The 22,844-nt window shown below is 39.9% G+C and overlaps 2 protein-coding genes across 2 annotated transcripts in view; one reads left to right on the top strand and one right to left on the bottom strand.

Moving 5' to 3' along the window:
• Positions 1–3,358, bottom strand: part of nkain4 (sodium/potassium transporting ATPase interacting 4) — a 58,752-nt gene extending 55,394 nt beyond the window's left edge. The window contains exon 1 of the mRNA XM_042491747.1: positions 3,051–3,358. Coding sequence (XP_042347681.1) covers positions 3,051–3,104 — 54 coding nt within the window. The 5' untranslated portion in view covers positions 3,105–3,358. The remainder of the gene's footprint in view (positions 1–3,050) is intronic.
• An 8,392-nt stretch (positions 3,359–11,750) lies between these two features.
• Positions 11,751–22,844, top strand: part of LOC121946457 — a 47,111-nt gene continuing 36,017 nt past the window's right edge. Inside the window, exon 1 of the mRNA XM_042491020.1 lies at positions 11,751–12,105. The gene's annotated coding sequence lies outside the window, so the exon portion shown is untranslated. The remainder of the gene's footprint in view (positions 12,106–22,844) is intronic.

Genomic DNA, 22,844 nt, shown 5'->3' with positions numbered 1-22,844 from the left:
TCAACCACTGTCCAGCGTACCGCATTAACCACCATGCAGAACGACGTCCCTCCTCATGGCCAAACATTCACAATATGTCTGGTCGGCCGTATCTGACCAATCAAAACGCTTCCACGCCAGGTCAGCTTCAGGTCAAAACTTCAAACAACTGACCCGGTGAGACAAAAAACGAGCTTGCCTGTTTCTTTGAGTACAAACAAATCATTAGACAGACGGGGCTTCCTGCCAACGCTTGCCTTTCTCTGGGGCTGATCGGGGTTCTGACAACGATCCAGCCCTACTGTCTGGACTAGTTAGACTGCGGAGGGAAAAAGAGGGAACAGAGGCGTTTCGATCAATACAGGCTCATTATCTGTTGCCTTCTGTCCCAGAGAGATGAGTCCCACCGCTCGGCCTGTTGATGAGGAAAGCGCACCACAATTCAATTAGGGAATGGCCGAGATGCCAAAAGAGGTTTGATCAAAGCACTCTGTCTGGCTAATTAGCACACACAGCGGTTCACAAGGGCTATTTTTACATCTTAGGAGCAGAGTATGTTGTTTTGTTAATGGCAGTTTTACCCTGTAATGGACTGGGAATAACCTGGCTCATTGTCAATGCATAGGTTTCATCCAGGGGAGAGCGGGGGCCCCTTGTGCTACTCAAAACACATGTATATTCATGTACACTCACGTGCACGTGCACATAAACACACATAGCTTCAACCTAGTGACCTTTCCAAAGGTCGTGCAGGGTTTAATGCAACCCCTCTTTGCAGGTTAAACTCGTCAGAAGTGTGCCGGTGTGTGTGTGTGTGTGTGCGTGTTTGTGTGTGTGTGTGTGTGTGTGTGTGTGTGTGTGTGTTTCTGTAGACAGGAAGTGTCAGGTCATCCAGAAATAGTGCCAGGGGAAAATTAAGCTGTTTCCAGGAGTCTTTGGGGACTTTTTAGGCAGCACGCTGACACCTTTATAAACCTCTTAACAAATGGTCGACCTCCTTCTCTCTAATGAGGCAGAGAGGTCCGAAGTCTGGGAAGGGAAAACAGGTGTGTCCCTCAAGATGGGTTCATATACCCCGTTGTTTGTGTGTGTCATCAGGGGGGGGAAATTTTAACAAGGGAGCAAGACTGAGGCAATTCTGAACTAAGCCACATTCACACAAGCAGACCAGTTCCTCACTATTTAACAAATTTACAGAGCTGTAACCTGACAGATACACAAGCACAAATACACAGCACTCTATTTTTTGTTTAAGTGGAGAACAGGCAGCAGGACACTTGGGTCGGGACGGCTGGAAGGAAGTTATCCAAATGACAGCAAACCAGGACAGAAACAAATGCTTCAAAGAAACTGAAGTTCTAGTGCACATCATGATGCTCAGATTAATGCTTATTTATAAAAAGCGTAGATTAAAAGCAAAAGAAAGGAGCGAACTACACATATCACTTCATCAGATTTGCTCTATGTTTAATCACCATCAGCTGTTACATTTAAATCATCACATGCTCATTAGCAGAGGATGGGACAGGTGTGCTTCAACATTAAGTCATTTCAGCTGTAATGATACTATGTGGGATTAATTTCAATATAAATATACATTTTATAGGATAAAAAGGTGCAATTAATGTAAAGATAAAGTAAACAACATTATCCTGGTGTGCACTGGAACTTCAGTTAATTTGATTTAATGTTACCCTGCACTGGCTGGCACACAGGTTAGAGGCATGGCGGTGCACAGGGCTTCTTCAGATTTTTTAAACAAATCTTAATCTTTTTCCTCTGAATAAAGCCTTTAAACTAAAGGTAGTGGTTCATGTCAAATGAACAATTTCCAAACTTGAGACCGCCAGAAACCTGTTACTCTGAGGGACAACTCTGAAGGGGTCTTGAGATGTTTTTGGGGGGGATGCAACATCATTAAATAGGAGGCGCAGGTGTTAGTAGTTATTACTGAAACCAACTGCCACTTCCCATTAAATGCTTTCTTTTTGTTGTACCTTCCATTTTTTTCTTCATTTCTGGATTCACTCATGCATGACACAATATATCAGAACTTTCCCATCTGACTCTTTGTCTGGAGGAGATTTTATTGCTCCCTTAGCTGTTAAAAGCGACATTTACTCATTGGGGCTTACGGTGTGAGCAAGCCCAGTTGTAATACCACCATAAATAACAGTGTCACACCCTGTCAAGTAAACTCTTCTCAGGGATAGTGGCAAAGGCAAGCTGGCCTGTGTGTCAGTGAGAAAGCATCGTCTGAGACAAGCTACCATCAGTAAAATGTCACAGCCTCACACTTCACTGATCAGAAACTGAAAAGCTTTGTGGGTCAACACTCCCCACAATATAGCTGGTTTGAGTTCCTAATGAACAAATTTCTCGGATCTTGAGATCAAAGAAGAGATTTATGTATTAGCCAACATCTTAAATGTTTAAGATCATGAGACAGTAGCAGCTCTGAATGTTAATCTGAAATGCAGACAGGGGTTTGAGAAAATAATGCCCCGCACAGAACTACATGATGACTTTAGGTAATACTGTTTCAGTGTATAAAAGATCACTGACACTCAAAAGAGCACATCTATACATTTGCTGATGCTCTTTTATCATGCATCACACAGCATCGGCCTATTACTGTGCCACTACTTCAGGCTGTTAGTGCTTTGAAGAGCTTCTTTAACACCAACAGCAGTACCATATGCTGTCTGTCACAACAGTGAAATTTCCTCACAGATAATGAAAAGAAATAAACAACACCACTTAGGCACAAATCACAACATCAACCCAAAATAGCAGGAAATCAGCAAATATCAAGACAAGGGAGGAGAGAGTTTAAGAAAATATGAAAACGTGGAGACTTGCAGAACTTTTAAGATGCTGATTTTTCTAAAAAAAAAAAAAACCTGTTTTCAGTTTTCAACATGTGCTACTCAACCTTTAACGAGACCATGAGCTACTGGCCAGTTTAACGTGAGAAAGATCAAATTCTAAAGTCATTTCTAGTTCTAAAAATATACACTAAAGACAGGTTACAACTTGCAAGTCAACAAGAGAAGTGTGGGTAAACTCACCAACTGTAAAGTGCAGATAAAGATAAGTGTGCATCGTCCGCTGCAGCAGCCCATTGTGTCAGCGGTGAAAACGTGACTCTGATCCGAGAGAAAAAGGACTTGGAAACAGGTCGGAGGGGCTCTCAATGTGCCGTCCAGACTCAGTCCTGATCCAAGCTGCGGCGTCCCATTCTCCTTTTCTGCTCTGGTGTCTCTATGCTGAGCCAAAATCCCGCGACAGGATCTGCTTGGCTTCTGGGATCTGTCTGTTTGCCTCCGCTCCTGCCGGCCGGTCGCACTTGAGGTGACTGACTGGGTGGGTGGTTGCGAGCCGGTGTGCACAAGGAGAAGGAGGAGGAGGAGGAGGAGGAGGGTGGGAGGTGGTGGTGTTGGGGTAGTCAACCGTGGGCTGGGATGTGGCTGACTGGAGGGCGTCAACTGGTTTGTGGACGCTGTCTGTGGTGAGGCAGCAGAGAAAGTGCGCGCGTGTTAATTGTAAATATTCAAAGAGAGGCAATCAATTTATTGTCATGGTGACCGGATACATTTCTATTATGCCAATTTAGAACGCTTAATGGCAACTAGAGCCACAAATAAAGCCAATTTCAGGCATTTAATTGTTTGCAAACGTTGGATATTAATTCTAGTGTTTGTTAACTAATGGTAGCGTCTCGCTTTTGAGGTTTAATGAGTTTTGTGGGTGCAGGCGCGTGTGTGAGGACGGACACCGAGCTAAATCAGAGGCTATGATGATGATGATGATGATGATGAAGTTGCTGGTGGAGGAGAGGCGCCATCTTGTGACATTCTTTTGAAACGCATTCCTGACAAGTTTTCAAGAGGCTCTGCACCGCACACTGTAACTGTCGACCTATCGAGGGTCTGCATCCTTCGAAGGACGCAACCTACGCGGTCTACGCAGGCGACTCTTTCGAAGACGCTTCCGACGGATGCAGACCCTCGAATGGTCATCATTCAAAACGAAAAACATTTTTTTGTCAGTTATGTGGGTTTTTTTGTGTCAATAAAACAGTTTCCGCCATTATTTAACAAAATTCCCGTTTATGCACAGTTTGGACAATAATAACTAAAGCAATTACAGTCTTAAAGGTCCCCCAATTTGGGCACTCCAAAGCCACTTTGAGTCTCGATGGTTTTCTGGTTAAATAGCCTATTCTTTTAATTACTTTTTTATGGCATGTTTCTTTACCTTAACTTTCTATACCCAGGGACACTGAACATTGTTTTGGACAGAATTTCAAACATTTTCCATGATATTTCAAGTACCCCAATTTTTTTTTTCCCCACTTGCATTTTTCAAACATATTCAAACTCAATTCAAACATTATTTCAGCATTTCGCATGATGTGCTGAAGGACTGTTGGAAATTTGAAAATCCAACAATGTTTTCTGTTTTTACAGTTTCCAATCACGATAAATGGTGTCATTTTAGTGTTTTTTTTTTTTTTAAACATGCCCCATATTTTAAAGTTTTCCATAAAAATTTCCCAAAAGTTTAAAAAAGAAGAAAAAAGCCAAAACATTTTAAAGAAAACATGCTTTTCAACCGTTTTCTAAAATGTAATAAATAACAAAATCCCCAAATTTTCAAGTCTTCTATTAAAAAAAATCACCAAAAAGAACAAAAAAAATAGAAAATCCAAATTTCCCTTTCAAAAGTTTTCTATAAGATTAAAAAAAAGGAAAAAGAATAAATATATGCCTTCCAATGCATGTTTTCTTTAAAAATAGGTGGTAAAGCAAATACAAAATACAGACAATTAAAGTTGTTTTCCCCTTTTCTCAGCCAAAAGGGCTTTCAACTTTACATCAGAGCTATGTTAGGTCATCAGCAGAAATAAATTCAGCGTTATGTTACATTAATGTAACTGAATTTATTACACACAACACATTTCCATGATTTTACTAGTTCTATGGCTTTTCCAGGCCTGGGATATGTGATTTCCAGGTTTTCCATGACAGTGTGAACCCTGTATACCCCTTGTGCCTCACCCCCCTCCCCTTGACCTGCCTCCTTTTCTTCACACAGACCTTTTGTTTGAATCTCCATTTGCCTTCTGGGTCTGCTCGGTATGATTCATAATAAAAAAGATCTTAAAAGCAACTCTCAGTCACCCTCCTCCACTCTCGGAGTGTATGGAAGCAGTTCCCACCTCTCTCTCTCTCTCTCTCTCCTCACCAGCTTGATAAATCTTTTACACGTCTGCGGGCTGAGTGAGGGAACACTTCACATCTCATTTCATCACACACTCCTCCGTTCCACTCCTTTAAAGAACCGCTCCGCCATCCTACACCGCCCTGCCCACCTGCGTCCAGCCGGGACCCCGGAGGAGCTCCTCCCCCCATCGCCAAAAATAACCTCAGGGTATTTATGGAAGCCAGCAAGCACGAATTGAGCTTTTTTTTATTGGTTGCGAAAAAAAGGATGTTGTTTCATCATTAGAGCTCACAACCTGGAAAAATAAGCATCGTGATCAATTTGAAGTAGTTTGTGCATCATCAACCACTTGCATCATTTTTTTCTGATCATTGATTGTTGATAGTTTGTCTGCAGATCCAGTACTTTTACACTTTTTAAGCCATATGTTCTTGTCTCAGATGAGCATTCTTAGGCACATATTTTATTGTGTTATGTAATGTGGACATCAGGTGGTTCATCCTGCTGAATCTCTTACTATATTATATTTTGGGTTCTGTGTGACTTTAAAAAAAGTTTACCTTATGGAGACTGGTAGATATTAGGCTTGGGCAGTATCAAGATATCACAATATACCAGGACATTTAGAAATCCCAAAGGTATGATTTTCTATACCATAAAAAAATACAGAATCTTTCAGCAAATGCAGACCCAATTTCACCCCAATGGTGATGTTTTTCCAGATCATGACTTCTCTTTAGAACCTCCTTGGTAAAGAGAAAAATGCCTCTGCCCCAGTTTTGGATTATTTCGGGTTTAGTCCTGATGATTAGATGAGCCAGCCAACAAGGATGAAGCTATGTGCAGTCTCAAAGCTCTCTGTTCAGCCCACTGATGTGTTGGTATAAGTGTCAAGGGATCCTCCAGGAAAAGTCTATGAAAGAAGGGTGCTAATTTCCTATCTATTCATTATTTTTCTAGGCTGTAAGTTTTAAAACCCAGCAAGGTAATTGCATAGGCAAACACACTCACAGCATTTGTAGGCTGGACAATGTCATACCAGAACACACACGTATTTTTTTTTACAAAAATACCATTAGATACCGCGTATCCTGGTGAACTGTCAGAAAGGTATGAAAAAATAGATATTGTCCAGGCAGCATAGATATATTGTTAATGACAGCTAAAGACAAAAGTTAAGGCATTTTTAATGGGTACAAAGACCATATATGGGTTGAATTCTTGTGACAAAATAATCACAACTCAAAGTCCACTTGCCAGCGTTTTGTTAACGATGTCATACCTTTTTACAAGGAGGTGTAGTTTTTCTCAGTTGTGTATTCAAGGTCCACTTGCTACCCAAACACCAACAACAAAGAAGAGTCCTAAAAATACGGCAGGTACTAAGCTTTTACATCAACAAAGATGACAACTTCCATCGGACTGAATTTATAGCTCTTCAAAAAGCTATGTCGACCTTGATTTGGAGTTTAATTATCAATTTATTATTTTCAAGGTCAAGAAATTGCGCTCATGTTTAACCTTTCATTCCTCCTGTCTCAACAATGATGCAGTGGTGGAGGATGCATCCATACCCCTTAGGCTAATACCACAAGGTAAAAATACTCAATTTTTAGTAAAAGTCCTGCATTGGAAATGTTACTTAAGTAAAGGTATGTACAATCAGGAAAATGCACTTAAGTAATAAAAGTAAAAGTACCCAGACACATTTCAATTAGTCCAGTGAATCAAAATAAAAGAAAAAGCAGCAAGTCCTAATGTTTGAGAAGCTGCAACCGTAAACCGTTTTTGCACCAAACAATTATGAAAATACTTAATTTTTTTTTTATCAATTCACTAATGGTTTTAGCAGCACTTTTGTAATTTTGTATCGTTTGTGTGCAACAATCTTAATTTCCAAAGTAATAAAAGTTTTCAAGTAAATGTAATGGGGTAAAAAGTGTAATATTTTCTTCTGAAGTGTAGTGAAATATTAGTAGAAAGTGGCATGATATTAAAATATTCAAGTAAAGTAAAAGTACCTAAACTTTGTACTTAAGCACAGTGCTTGAGTGCCATTATGCTTATATTGTGTAAAATATTTGATCCCAGTTATACATCAAATTGAAATGTCTTGTGTAAATATTACATACATTTCCAAATTCAGGCTAATATAAGTTTTATCTCTGTAAATGTCTAAATACTCCTCAAAGATAACTGGGTTAAAACAACGTTTGGCTGCATAACATGAGTTTGTAAAACTTGACACATCAGAAGGTTGAACATGTTAATAAATGTAGGAGGCATTAACCAATTTGTTGTTAACAGTTGTCATGTTTTACTGTTACACATCAGGCCAGTACATGCAAGAGCTGCTAGTAGAATACATTAGTGACCATCCTGCACGTCTTACATGCATGAAGCTCATTCATTCACAACTGCATTTCTTATGAGAACATGTTTTCTGAATGTGTGCCATAAAAATGCCTGTGCGTGTGTATGTGGGTTGGTGGGTGGGTGGGAGAGAGGGAGACTGAGAGAGAAGAGCTGAAATAAGGTCACTGTTATAGTTCTATTAGAAGCCTTGATGGAAGTTCTCCTTGTGTTCCCATTTTGCCCATTTTGCCAAACACCTCCTTATCGACTCACTCTGTGTATGCATGTGTGTGTGTGTGTGTGTATGTATGTGTGTGTGTGTGTGTGTGTGTGTGTGTCCAGAACACTTCTTTCATGACAAGTGTGTCCAGGCCCTCAGGGGCTGCTGTTCTCCACAAAGACACTAATGTGAAGTGACAGGACAGCCAGTGGTGAGCTGCTCTGAGGGGACCTGCATTGTGGAGGAGACCCAAGAGTCTGGCTAGTAGGTGGACAACAATAGAGAAAGGACCTCAAAAGGACAAGGCTTTTCTCTCTCTGAAAGCATCTTAGGCTGTCGCTTCAAGTTCCCACCCTTTCTGTCTCTCTCTGTTTCTCTTTTTCCTTCTCTGTTTCTCCTCTCACACATTTTGGCGCTCAAACACCCCAGTGAAAACGCAGTCTGTTTCACTACTATCTAACAGCCAATTCCTCATTTGTGAGGCTGAAGGAGAGATGACAGCAAAATAGATTGTATCCTTTCTCACACTTACAGACGCCTGAATGACTCCCCAAATAATAGTGGTGAAACGGTAATTTGCTTACACCACAGGCCAATAAAAGATGCCATTATGCAGGCTGAAATACTGTACGTCACCTGGGGAGCAGCTGTACAACAGAGATGACAGAATATTCAGCACTGGGTCACCAAACACCCACTCATACATCATAACGTAACCTTAAATAAGCTAAATAAGCTGTTCTCTTCAGCTCTACAGAAAATTTATCAACACAAACTACCCTACATAGCTGGAAATTACAGCCACCACTGGCTGTCCCACAAGCTGAATGCTTTCTTTATTTAGGCCCATGCTCATAAAAGTTTAAGATTATGCATGTGCCCTTGGAGGCAGAGTCTCATCTGATTTTTCTTCACTATTTTGCCATGAAGAAAGTTCCAGACTCCACGAAGAATAAATACAGAGGCTATTATGAGGAGCATGTCAATAATTTATAATGGGATTATGCTTTGGTGAAGAAATACTGGTCCCCAGAATCACTTTCTAGCAGCTGATGTTATTTTAAAGCTGGCCGCTTGGAGGCACTCGCCTGTGAGGTCGCTTTTAATTGAATGGGTGCCTTCACAGGTGCATCAAGCCAGAAACAAGCTAGGAAAACACAGGAAATAAGGTAGATTTCCTTCTAAATAAAAGCATATCATTAGTTGGATGCCCCTGTACTGTAAATATAAGCTGTTGTACAACTTCAATAATTATGTTTTTGAATGTATTTGATCCACTAAAAAGCCTGACACAAACACCATCTAGCTTAGGGTGATTAGCTTAGGTAATTTGTGATGCTTTTTTTTTAGGTAAAATGGGACAGCTGGTAAGGTAAAATCAGACAATTATGTTTGCTTGTTTGGTACCGTTACCTTAGAAAAATATGCCATTTTAGCTTTTTTTCCCATTTTACTTGAATGCACTAAGTACTCAATCAAACCCCTTTCCCATAAAAAGTAAAGAGTGTTGTGAAAATATTTTGACTATAATAAAACAGTTAATAAACCATTTTTGTTGTTATACTCTTATTGTTTTAGTTGAAGGACTCTTACTTCCAAAGAGTAAAAATCTAACTAGTCGAATTTTACTTAATATTCCACATTACCTGGCTTCATCCTATATGTAGTCCATGGTGCACAAGTTGGATATAAAAAAACTGAGAAATCAGAGCAAAAATCTCCCTGAACCAGAGAAGCGGAGGAGGAGGCTTTTTTGTTGGAGCATGGATTACAGCACCGCAGCAGGTAATTCTTAGCTCAACTGATGAAAATAACAAAATAGAAATAGTGTTTCTTTATATCAGATGAGAATGTAAGCTACATATTAATGTTAGGTATTTCTCAATGTCCCCAAAATACTCAGGACTTCTACATAGATTATTTTGAGCAGGAGAACTGGATTATATGTAGGCCTAAGGGACTGTACTATTTTTTTAAATAAACATAGAGGGTTGGCTTGACTGTGACTTCTTTTAATCTCACGACCATTCCCTGAATTATAAATATTTTTTCCTTGAGCCTCCTTGACTGACAGGGGGAAAGACATAACCTTACCTCCACCATAAAAACCATACTTCATTGTCTGTGGTTGTAATAAATGGTGTGAGATTTTTGTGTAAAACATGCCTTTCATCAAACCCACTGAGGGTTTGATGAAGTTAAATCTTACAACAGAACTCCATCCCCAGTTCTTTTAAGACATAAATAACGAACAGTACCTAAAATGAGGTTACACCAATATCATCCAAAATCCATAGTAAGCGAGTATAAATACTAAAGGGCACAAATACTCAAAACATATTTTTGGGGTGGTATAAATTACTGTTGCTAACGTGTTGGCAAAAAGACGAACGTTAACTAAAGCTAATGCGAACGCTAGCTAGCACAAACAACAACACTTACGTACCTGTGGAGTCAGCTTTCTCCGGAAATGGTGATTCTTAGTCCAACCTTCTCAGGTATTTAAGTCTTCGTTTGGTCTATGAAGAGTTAAAATCAGGTCTCGATTCGTCTGGTTCTTGTTTGCTTTGTAATTGTAGTAACTTTACTTAAACTCCCCGTTTCATACTGCTCGAGCTTGTAACGTTAGCAAACAGCAAGCTAGCTTGTGTTAGCAGTTACCGACAAGCTAACTACCGTTGAACAGTTCTTTGCATTGAATGGTCTGTTAATTATTTCATGTATTTTGTATAGACACGGAAATATTGCGATAGATATTATTAGCCGAACGCGTTGTTATTTATTCGTATAAGCCTTAATGGAAACAGCGAAAGCTAGCATGTTTAAATGTTAGCTTTTTCAGGTGCATATATATGATGTAACAGTTTCATATTGCGATGATGTGATTGGAGCAACATCACTTTTCTTGTGCTGCTATTTGAAGTATTTAAGTATGAACCCTGAGCAGCTTGGTAAGAAATGTCTCACAAATAATAGAATCATTTTATAAAGACAGGAGAAAAGTGAAAAAAGCTAGAGGAAAACTGTATTTACATATTTAAAATTATGTTTCAAAATTATTATTTTTAGGCACTTTTCCCAGGCCGTTTTGTATTCTTTTAGATAGCGTTTCTTTGTTTAAAAAAAGAAAATAAAAAAGAATTCATGTAATTTTCTTGTTCATATTTTAGGATAAATGGTTTATTTTAGCCAAACGTGAATAATTTTGTTCCAGTTCGTAATTTTTTAGTAATAACAGAAACATCACTTTTCTTGTGCTGCTTTCACATGCCTTTTACAAGTATTTAAATACTTTAAACCTGAGCAAATTGATGATTTTTTTTTCCTCCAAAACATGAGGAGAAAAGGTGAATAGGCAACTTGGTGAGAAATGTTCCACAAATTAATAGATTTTTTAAAATTATTTATAGGAACCATATCTAGGGGAAAAATGGAAAAAGCAAGGGCAAAACTATATTTATAACTTTTAACATTTAAATTTCTGTTACAAAATTATTATAATTTCTGGGCACTTTTTTTTTAAAATTAAAAAAATACTAACCAAATTAATTTAATATATATATATATATATATATATATATATATATATATATACATATATATGTGTAGCGTGTGTGTGTGTGTGTGTGTGTATAATTATGACATATTTAAAATTATGCAAAAATTATTATGATTTTTAGGTACTTTTCCTGGGCCATTTCCTTCTTATTATTTTGCTTATAACCTTTTGTTCTTAAAAAAAAAAAAAAAACCCAAAACAAATAAAACATAATTTTCTGGTATATTTGTTGTACTTTTTACTAATTTCTTGCTAATTTTTGGTAAATTTTTTCGTTCTTTGCTCCCATGTTTTTGAAAGAAATCGAGTCATTTTGCCCAGGTTGCAAATGGTTAATGAATGTTTTATTTTGAAAGCTCTTACCGGAAGCCAGTGTTGTTATTCTGTCTGCTTTGACAGTGGCTTCAGTCACATGGTGCTGCCTTACCGAGAGCTGATGGAGCCAGATGAGAAAGGCAGGAGGCGAGCCCCTCCGGTTGCGCGTCAGCATCCCCTCAAATAGGAATCCGCTGCTGTCACTTCTGCTCTACATACTGAGAGACGGGCGACTGTAACCCCGAAACAACAATCTACAGGCGAATCTCACTTGGCATGCAGCTGTTTTTGCATGTGATGCCAAAGAAGAGGAGTCAGGGGAGGCTGTGAGGAGGCTGGAGCTTTGCAAAGAATGATAGTGAGGATCAAGGCGCGCTGTCCCAGGAGAACTCATCTGAAGAGCTGGCCTCGAGAGACCGGGATGCTCCTCTAACGCACCGGTGGGCGAGTGAGTACAACAAATCCGACCTGCCTGTCTTTCTTTTTGGTTCCACTTTGGTGACATCTGGGTAGTTTTTGTACCTTGTCCCTCTTTATCGCCTCTGAATTATTCCCTCCTCGATCCCACCTGTCTGATCAATCATTCATAGGCTTCTTAGTAAAGTGCAGCATAACCGGTTGGTCAGCGATGTGTGAAAGTTGCCTTGCTTATTTGGAAATGGTGCACTTTCCCCCTTTGCGCACACCCGTAACTTAATGCATGCACGCATCAAGGTTTAATATCATGCAGTGCATTCCACTGGATGATTAGGGGGTCGATCATGTTCCCTTTAAAGTTTTGATTAGAGTGAACATGTGTTGCACACTGCGGCCACTGTGTCGGTGCAAGGCTAATTAATAAAGCCTTTGTGAGGGGCTCTCCTATCACAGGCACTCATCATTAATCCGCTGATGGCCCGGAGGGCGTGGGTTGCTGTACGTGATGATAAGAGAAAGGCACCAGTCCTACTTACACAGCAGGGCTGATTAATTATGGACTCAGAACTGATGAACTCAGAGACTGTAAGGTGCACAAGAGACAGACATGTCAGAAACAGAGGCTTTTTATATCAATTTCATTGGTCATTTTCACCATTGATAGATGACATTGATGATGATTTTTTTTTTTTTTTTACCAAAATACAAGTTCCGTCTGTTAAAATACACAATTGTTTTGAATCAAGCTTTAAATGACATGAATACTAAGTGATAAAGAAATCAGTTTTAATCCTTGCCACAAGTATAAATCTAAATTAGTTTGTAATGATTTTCTCACCTGTAATAGTCTTCAGAGTGAAGCGCTCACTGCTGCATGTGTGGGTGTGGGTGTGAGTAGAACTTCTCCAGCAGGCTCAGTGCATGTAGATGAATGAAATCCACTTACTATGCAGCAAGGGTTTCCATCTCCAGTGTGTGTGTGTGGGTGAGTGTGCCTATGTGTGTGTGTATTTCACCTCATTACACTCATTGTGTTGACTTAAGCAGGAGGGTCACCCCTGAGGCCCGTTCTCCTGCCTTATTGAGGAGTGATGCCCTGAATTACACCACGCTGGTGCTGATTGCGGGAGCACAGGAGCACGCTGGGGGAAGCATTTTGACTTAAGTTCACGACTGTTATTTGACCGAAGCGTCACATATGAGTGCAATGTATGTTTCCTTGCACAAATAAGTCAGCGCATTACACAATCAACAGTATGAAGACCCCCCCCCCCCTCACTCAATACAAGTGCGTTTCATTGAGAGGTGCTTAACTCCTGGATCTCGTATATTTCAAATTTGCGATGGAGCTCCAGCTCTGGTTCGAATTCTGGGCAATTATGTTCGCAGGCAGCCCACGCACACTTTGTACAGGAGCTCCTCTATTCTTGGTTGTTCTACAAACTGACAAAAAAACTCTCTCCCTTACAGCCTGTGTACTGCATTTCTCCTGAGGCGTTCTCAATATTCTCCCTGTGTATGTATAAAACATCAAGAATGTCGAACTGCAGGCGCGGGGCCGAGCACTTTAAGGCAGAGTCAGCCTTCTGTGGAGGGTGACAGAACAGTCAGATGGCCCCCACAGGGCAGAGAACAATTCCTGCTGCTGATGCACCCAAGGCGACAGGACTGGAGCGCTCCTTCCTCCTCCCTCCTCCCTCCTCCCTCCTCCCTCCCTCTGCTCTCATCCACCTTCCATCCCATCATCCCTTCCCACCTTCATCTCGTAGAAATAAACACACTCTCTCGGGTTCACTCGCACACCTGCACCATGGCTCCTGTGCTCTGTCTACCTCCCCTTCGTCTCCTACTCAAACATGCATGCACAAATGAAACATATATCGTCTCCTACATAAACACACATGCAGATGTGTGCCTAAAGAGTAATATTTATGAGCGGCCGTTCAGGTCATAAATCACATCTGCTCTCACACACAGCATCACTTTACTTTCCCCCACGCATTTGCATACGGTCATACATCCACAAGCATGCTTTTTTTGCCATTTTATTAGGTACATTTGTACAATCTAATATAGCTGTTCTGCCATAAAATCTGCTTTTATGATGCCCATAATGTTTTTTACAATATGTTTTACCATTGAGATTGTGGTTAGTGGCGGTTTAATACTTGACAGGATCATATTGGGAGGGGTTTCTAAGATTTTGCCCCCTTCATTTATGTAAATAGGGAGAGCAATAGAAAAACTTAAAAACTTTAATGTAGCCCAGTAAAGCACTACTTTTTAGCCTTTTGAAACCTGACCAAATAGGCTTGATTTCCTTAAAAAATCAGGAAAGAGAGCGATGAGCAACTCCACAAAAAATGGCGTAAAAATTTGCAAGAACTTGAAGTTAAAATAGGTTAAAAAAAAAAGGAAAAAAGGAAAGAAAAGTAAAAAAAACAATGACAAGAAAATGACCTTGAGAAAATTCTAAAAAAAAAAAAAAAAAAAAAAGTTTGTGTGGGACGTTTCTTGCAATTTTCTCTGATTTCAGACGTTTAAATGGTAGTGAAAGGTGTCTGAGTGCGGCACAAGAAAACTGACGTCGATTCAGGTGTTAAGGGGTTAAAAATGGCTTTACTCACTTCACTCACTTTGTTCACTTTACTGATTTCCAATATTGTCAACAAGACTGAACATTATACCCTTAGTAAGAGGATAGTATATGGCAGAGCTGTTGAATTGAATTGCTATGATTTGTGCAGGCGTACCTAATAAAGTGGCCATTGAGTGTAAATAGCCTAAACACATACAGTTATACTCTAAAGTCATATGATACCCTCAACATGTTCAGACTATAGACTGAATATAAAGATGTCAAATATTTCTCCACTTCCTCCTACTGTACATAATGTAGCCGAAATATCTCAGGTCTGGCCCTGCTGCCATCTTGTGATGTTGACATCATTTGGAGCCAGAGTCTGTGCATTAGAGGTCTCAGCAATATCAAATTCCTGCGCATACACAATCGCAAACAGCAAAAATGATTGTGAGCACATCGATTGACAAATGCAGCTGTCAATCATTAATAATCAATCAATCATTTCTTTATCGTCATGTGACAAATTTTACAAAAGGCAAATTCACACAAAGCCGTTGAAGTTAATCTCTTTTACACACACCTCACAGATGTAATCAGAAGGGGTCATAGTGCTCGGTCAGCCATAGTATGGTGACCCTGGAGCAGTTTGTGGGGTTTGGTGCCTTGCTAAAGGGCACCTTGGCAGCACCCAGGAGGCAGGTTTGCAGGTTCAACCAGCAACCCTTCAGTTTCCAAGACAAGTTCCCAAAGACTTCTGGTGCAATCATGACATTTAACCTCCTTTTTATGGCATCAAATAACTAATTAAAACCAAACTGAACACACGTCAGCATGACAAGAGCTACCTTCAATGACAGAAAGCATCTTTGGGAAAATGTATTTGACGTGTACTTTGAGTTTAAAGTTTGACCCATTTCCCATCTGCTAAGATGGAGGGGGCAGGGTTTATGACCTATACTGCAGCCAGGGTAGGATCGAGACGTTTTGGATTCATTTTTGGGAAGCTCTCATGCCGCACATGATTATGTTCTGTCTATTGTTCAGACTGAGAGTTATTTTTAGAGGCAGTGCAATTGCATACAAAAAATCAATGGAAAGGTGCAAGTCGAAGCGAACAAACACTGTTTGCGGCGTGATACAGAAACAAGAAAAAAAAGGAGCGAAAGTGGAGGAAATTAAGAGAAAGAAATTGGGTTTCTGGTATGTTTTGAAGGGATACTTCACTGATTTTCAAACAGCTTTATATTAAAATAGTTTGGGAGGTATGTGTAGATGATCTGTGGTAACCCCCCCCCATCCCACGTGTAAATTACATCATTTGAAGGAGTTTCGCTGCATCTTGGGCTGTTGCTCAAACTACAGGCTGTGCTTACACATTTTTGTATTGCTCACCAGCTGCTGCCAACTCTGCCGCTGCTACTGTGTAATCAAAGTGTATATAGTAGATCAAGAGACCCACCCGGCCCTCTCTCTGTCTCTCAAACTCGGACCGAAATCTGATCAAATGGTAAAACTAGGCAGTACTGATCAAATATAAATCAAGATTATGTTACTGCACTGCCTTTTTCTCACCAAAAATGTTTTCAAAAATGCATTTTAATGCCCTGTTTCGCCATAATGGCGAGAGTTTGTGAATAGGCAATGGGCGCCACGCTGCTTCCTGCACAGCGGAAACAGATGCTGAAAAAACTGAGATCAAACAGTAAAACTAAGCAGTGCAGATCAAATAGACACAGATCCAGCCAGCCGTCATTGTTTCACACGGGCCAGTCCACATTACGTCAGGTGCGTAGCATTTTGGTAGTTGTAGGATTTCTCCCTCTTGACCCCTTTTTCTCTGTTTTCTCTGGTCATGTAGCACCAGTTGAAAAAATATTTTCGTCTTTCTGCTGCAGAGACTGACTTGTTTTATGTGAGGGCCTTCTTTATATTGGTGAAATACTTTTTTAAGGTCAATCGGATTGTCACACAAGGCTCCCTCTGTGCGCACATAGTCAATGCGTAGATTGATAGCCAGCAAATGTACAGACGCTACTCTGGGTGTTTTGGGCAATTTTACAGGGATAAACACAGTGGGCGAATTTTTTGTTTGATAAAGCAAGGCATAAGGCAGACTGTACTGCAAGAGAAAAATATATCCTTTGAGTTATTGAGAACAGTGGTATGTGTAAAACAGAGTGACAAAGTTCTGTATCTAAGAGGAAATGACAGTATATGTTATATAGAATAGCTGTGTGAAAGAGAGTTTGAGTTCCTGGTTGACTTATGGCCCTTAATGCCATGAAATGGAGAAGGTAACAATCAGACTATTCATGGTGCAGATGACCTTGCTATTGTTCCAGCAAAGCCTGCTGAATTTAAAGTTGTCCTTAAATGTTCTGTGGTTCAATTTAAATTCTCCTTGAAGCTTTAACATAGCTTGAAATACCATTTAGTATGTACAGGCTTTTTTCTTTTTAGGCCAATCAGTAACTGAGATATTTTTGTGGAGATGCTCATCGCTTTCCTGTCCAATGAAACTACCTTCATTTTCAATGAACGCCAATATTTCCCATCTCATTCTCTCACACACAAAGTCATTCCCTTTCTTTCATACAGTGCACACATTATAAATACACATTATATAGTGAGTGTGTACGGTGGTGTGTCCATGAGTGAGAATTTCAAGAGAGCACAGCAGCTCATAGTTATTTGAGGTTTTGAAAATGTCAGTCATTGTCTGAGGCCTTCGCTTGTTAAAAGGTGCAAAAGTATGATGCGAGCTCCACAGATCACGGAGCAAATGGTCCGTGAATCCTCAAAGTGTGTATGCACACATGTGTGTGCATGTCAGCTGTGTGCATAATAGCTCAGGGATCGGGGGGCCGTAGATTGGCCAGTCAGCCAGACAGATGTGCCCTCTCCTGGACTTGGATTGTGGGGCCTCGAACTGGCCTGCCACCCAGCATTAGTGCCATGGATCCGTGACCAAAGGGCTCAGGGCACCAAAACTCACTGTCTGCATAAAATGCTCTCAATTATTAATGCCGTGTATAGGGCAATAAGAGGCATTGCAGAAGCCGAGGGAGGAAACAAGGAAATGGGCACTGAGGGAAGAAAGAAAAGGGATGACAAGCAGATAAAAGTGGAATAAATGAATGAAAAGTTTCTTTTTTACTCCTTTGTCATCACAGTTGACATCAAGCACAATACCACATTTAAACAAAATGAGATCACCATAGCAACAAGAGATCAAGAAAGTGATGCTGCAGCACATTATTGATACTCTCAGTTGCTCTCTTTTTAGAGACATGAAAAGAAAAAAGACATTGACCAGTTAGACCTTCATCTTTTTCACACAGATCTCAAAGATCACACCCATTATTGTGTCATGTGTACAGATGTTTCACTTATACAGAATCCCCCCTCATTAATTGTTGAGTGCACGGGTAGTTTAGTATCCGTCATCTCAGTGTACACTAAATACATTTCAGGTTGGGTTCAGCATTGCAGTAGCTTGCCATTAGCGTAGCAGCACTGTAATTGTATTGATTCATGTCTCAGCAGCATTACAGCATAAAGTCCCTGAACACAACTATATACAACACAATAAATAAAGCAGCAAAGTAAAAATAGTGAAAACACAGATATTCTGTTAACTTCCTATTATGTCTCGTGAAACAATCATGATACAAGAATATGCTTGTTCCCAACAATGCTGCTCCATTACTACGCATAGATGATATACTCCATCCTCTGTTCCACATTTAGAAGCACGTGAATGGAGAGAAAACATGCTCCTTTCCTGAAGCTTGTGTCAGCTTTTGGTGCTTTATTAGCTAGAAATGTACAACAGTGCGACCATGTGCATCTGCTTGTATGCACATTTGTTTTATCACCATACGTCTTGCAGTCACAAGGATGTTTAAACTTCTTATCAACAGATTTTTGAGAGTTTGAAAGCCTTTTCAAGGTCTTAGCATCAGGTGCAGTTTGAGCTTGGAATAGTAGTCCTTGAAGTATTGAAATATTCCTTCAACCCTCGACTCACATGTAGTTTTAGAAGTGCTCTTTGATTTATTAGCCTTCTTGCACTGGTGTATAAAAACCTCCTTCGTGTGTGAGTGGCTGTTCATCGTTCATCATGGTCACTGTCACCTGTGCTCTTTCTTTTTTATATTCCAAACCAGTGTTGCCACTGTATATTGATGTGTCTTTCCATTTTTTATAAATTTTTTCATACAAAAGAACGTATTTTGTTTGTGTTCTTCAACAAAAAACAAAACGTTATGTCTGGCTATAGTTTATACTGCGTTTGCATGGAATCAGATGGATTGTAGACGGAGTGTAAAATTGTGTCAGGCTAGTAGAGAATACCTGCAACGATAAAAATAGATAGCATTGCCAATTGTTGTAAAAATATTTTAACTTTTTGCCATCCTCCACAATGTAATTTAAAACAGAATATTGTGTAACTGCTTCATACAGGGCAAAAACACAGGGAATGCAGACAATTACTGGAAATATTGCATGAAATAATAAACACAAAGTTGTTTTGTTTCAATTTTTTTATTCCAATCCCTGTAAACAATGCAGAATCACTATCCCAAAATATTGTCATGCATGTTTTGTTTCGCCATCCTGCCATTCTGTGTGTTTGTATTTCCTTTACCATCCAGAGATTGTTTTCCATCTACTGTCTGCCTGATTCCATGTCAATGCAGCATCAGGAAATACAATTGCAACTCAGGAAATAGGTTAAAAAGCATTTTTTAAAAAATATTTTTCCAATCAGATGGTTCGAGAAGTCTTTAAGAATTCGAATAAATGCCAAAACAGAAGTAAAAGTTACTAAGGACCACAGATTGTATAAAAGAAATGGACAGCCAATGTGATGTCGCCCATTGGTTTGTAGACGTCCATTTTGACGTCTTGAGTTTGGCATTTGGCAGTTGCCGTATTAATTTTTTGGAGTTAGAAGTGACCATATTTGGACTTTGTTTTGAAAGCAGTTAAGCCTGATAAGCCCCTGATGATGAAGCACATCCACATTGGCTTCACATTTTTCAGACCAGGAGATCATTTCTTGGTAAAGACCTTCTAGAATTTTTAATCATCACTGGTTATTTTTTTTATTTTGGAAAATTGGATGCTTGACCATATGGCTTAAACGGTGATATATGAGAAACACAAACTGGAGCTTTACCACTCTCAAAAATAAATTCAGTGTAACTGTGGCTGCCAGAATACCGAGTGAGGATCCCGTGTCTGAAAAGTCAAAGTCAATAAAAGATGGAGATGTACTGACCAGCACAACTTTGCCACACAATTCTGAATAATGTCAAATCAATCTTTTTATTGACCTTTTTAGTGACCTTTTTCCCTGGCTCTTTGAATGCACAACAACATGACCGCAGTTTGCTGCTGTTGGCTGATGGAGTCTACCACTCAGTGCCTCACTGAGAAAGCCTCACGGCTACAGCAGGCTCGTCTGTATCTCTGCTTTAAAAAAAAAAGGGGGGGGGGGGGGGCGGTTTTGTTTTTCATTCTTAAACTTTGTCATTTCTTGTAGGCGGAGAAGTGTTTAATACCAACAGCAGTTTAGTCTGCGCAAATAGAGCAAATCATCTGAGTCTCATTAGTGGGGACGGGACGCACTTATCTGCTTTGTGTTTTTTTTCCGCCGTTAGATCGGCATACTTTAACATAAAAATATCTCCTGCTCTTGCTTTAAGGAAGGGGGGAGAACTACATAACATGGAGCAAATTTAATATCAGATTCCTTCTAAATACACAAAGTGGCAACCAACCAGAGTATGTACTCATAATGCACCTAAAACCGCTGCCATCAAGCAGCAAACACAACTGCAGTTTGTAATGGGTCTATTGCATCAGCACACAGAGATAATTGAATGATGCCATCATGTGCAGCAGCTAGATTGCAGTATGAAAACCCTCCTGTGAGTGAACATCTCAGCAAGAAATAATACAAAAAGTAACTTTCTACTGGGGCTGCTTGATTATACCAAAAATCCTGATAAAAAATATTTTAGTCAGTACTGAGATCATAATCATTTTACATTATTACTCATTGACCAACTCATTGATCTTGATCTCATAACATTGGCTTTAGGTTACCTAAAAACGTGCCACAGGCTGGCTGAGAATGAGTTCTGGCTTTTAGCAGGGTGTGTGCAGTTTCTTAAAAAGTCTAAAAATGAAATTTGCGTGGTTTAGTTACAGATCTTCAAACCTACCACTGAACCTGGCACTTTTTACTTTTGACTGGCACTTACCTGTTGACAAATCTTGATCCAATGACCTTATTCCTCCATAAAACCTGCCTCTTCATACCTTTGTACTTACCCGCAGTGCTCGAAAAAAAGGATATTTATCCAACAATATGTCTAAAATTTGGTTTAAATTATCTTGAAAGTGCAATGAAAAGCATTCATTTTTAGTGTACAATACCTGGGAGGGGTGAAAGCACACTGCTGTAAAGGAAAGGAGAGTGCTGGATTTATAACACATGACAAGACAAGAGCCTCATAATGTCACGGTGTACGGCATAAAAATTGTTTTATCTTGATTATCTTGTTTAATATCGTTGGAAGCCAAATTTGTAAAAGAAGTAATCTGATTAATCACCCCTACTTTCTTCTTATAGTCACACAACTTTGATGGAGTTATTATGCAAAATGTGGTTGGTATGCATGAAATCATAGGATTTCAAGGGGGATGCAGGGGACATGCCCCCCTCAATATTTAGAAAATGTGCATTTGTTTTTGTGAAAAAAATTCACCAGGGTTTAGGAAATGTCATGTTTTACAACTCAAAATTTTGCAGGGGAGGACCCAAACCCCCTGTTTCATATTTGCCACACCCTGAAATGTTGAAAGGAAACTTGCACGCTTATATTAAGTATTCTAATGCAGTTTGGATCATTTTTCTGTGGCTGAATGAATGTTACTGTGAGGTGATGAACTGATTATTATGCCAGTCATGAGTGTATGTTTAGCTGTGTTGTGCATGTATGTGTGTTTCTACACCTTCCTTTTGCATCTGTTAGCATTAGCATATTAACAGTATGCATACATTTGTGTTACGGCTAATTGGCAACGCAGCAATACTATTAACATGAATATGAGGTGTGTCACTCTGCCATAAATGCCTCTTCCTGTCTGAGATTCAGACAGCCAGTGTCAGCACGGTGAGCGCTGATGGGCGAGTTCACCTTTGCAACAGTAGCTGTTTATTGATTCCTCTGACAGTCGCACAGGTGTTAGCGATGGAACATCAGCCTCTGCACTCAAAGAGCGCGAGGACAGCGGGGCATTCATGCTGACTGGTGTGTTATTTATTCATTAACAGGCGGTTTGCTCTTCAGCTCTGCCTCAGAGGACCATTTTCACCTGTTTCACCTCCTGAGGTTTGAGATAGCGCTGCATCTGGTATCAGATCTGTCTCAGGTGTGCAGGATCACACAAATGCACACATACACAGTAGCATCCACATCACCCCCTCCATGCCGAGTATGAATGAGTGAGACTGTAGGGACAGTGAAAGCCGGAGGAGGAATGAAGGGTGGAGTCGGGGGCTCCAGGGACTGTGGCAAGGCAGATCCTATATTGATTGGTTTAGTAAGAGAATCCTCGGGCTTTTAGTGGTGCTGCTTAATAAGAGTGGCTTGTGGAAAGAGATATCACATCAGCTGAACTGCACTTGGGAGGCTGCCTTCGGCTTTTAGGAATAGTTCACAGCTAAATCAAAACATAAGCAAAGGGGGGGCTAATCCGTTTAGATCATGGTTTTTAGCAACAACTTTCAAGATTAGGAAATATCTCTTTACACAAGGATACGTTGCCTTGACATTCTCTTTTCAAAAGCAAAACAAAGGTCATAAACTTTTGCTGCACACTGTCACAGGTGTGTGATCACCCCCGCCCCCATATTGAAACCTAAGCAGCCTAAACTATGCGTGTACCTATTACACAGCACGTACTCCGATCACACAAAACAGCTTGCAGTGGGTATGTGCGCTTGTCACAGCATGAATGTTGTGGTTTTTTGCATTGACATAGTCTTTTTTTTTTTTTTTTTTTTTTTTTTGCAGCCTGTACCTTATCTGTCTATCTTGGTGTTAAGTCAAGAGCCTGGCTTCAGAGAAACACTGAGCTATTTTAGGAGGCAGCAGATTGTGTTAAGC

Source organism: Plectropomus leopardus, chromosome 8, assembly GCF_008729295.1.
Source record: "Plectropomus leopardus isolate mb chromosome 8, YSFRI_Pleo_2.0, whole genome shotgun sequence".
NCBI classification, from domain to species: Eukaryota; Metazoa; Chordata; class Actinopteri; order Perciformes; family Serranidae; genus Plectropomus; species Plectropomus leopardus.
The sequence above is the reverse complement of the archived record's forward strand: the minus strand, read 5'-3'. Positions and strand labels throughout refer to the sequence as shown.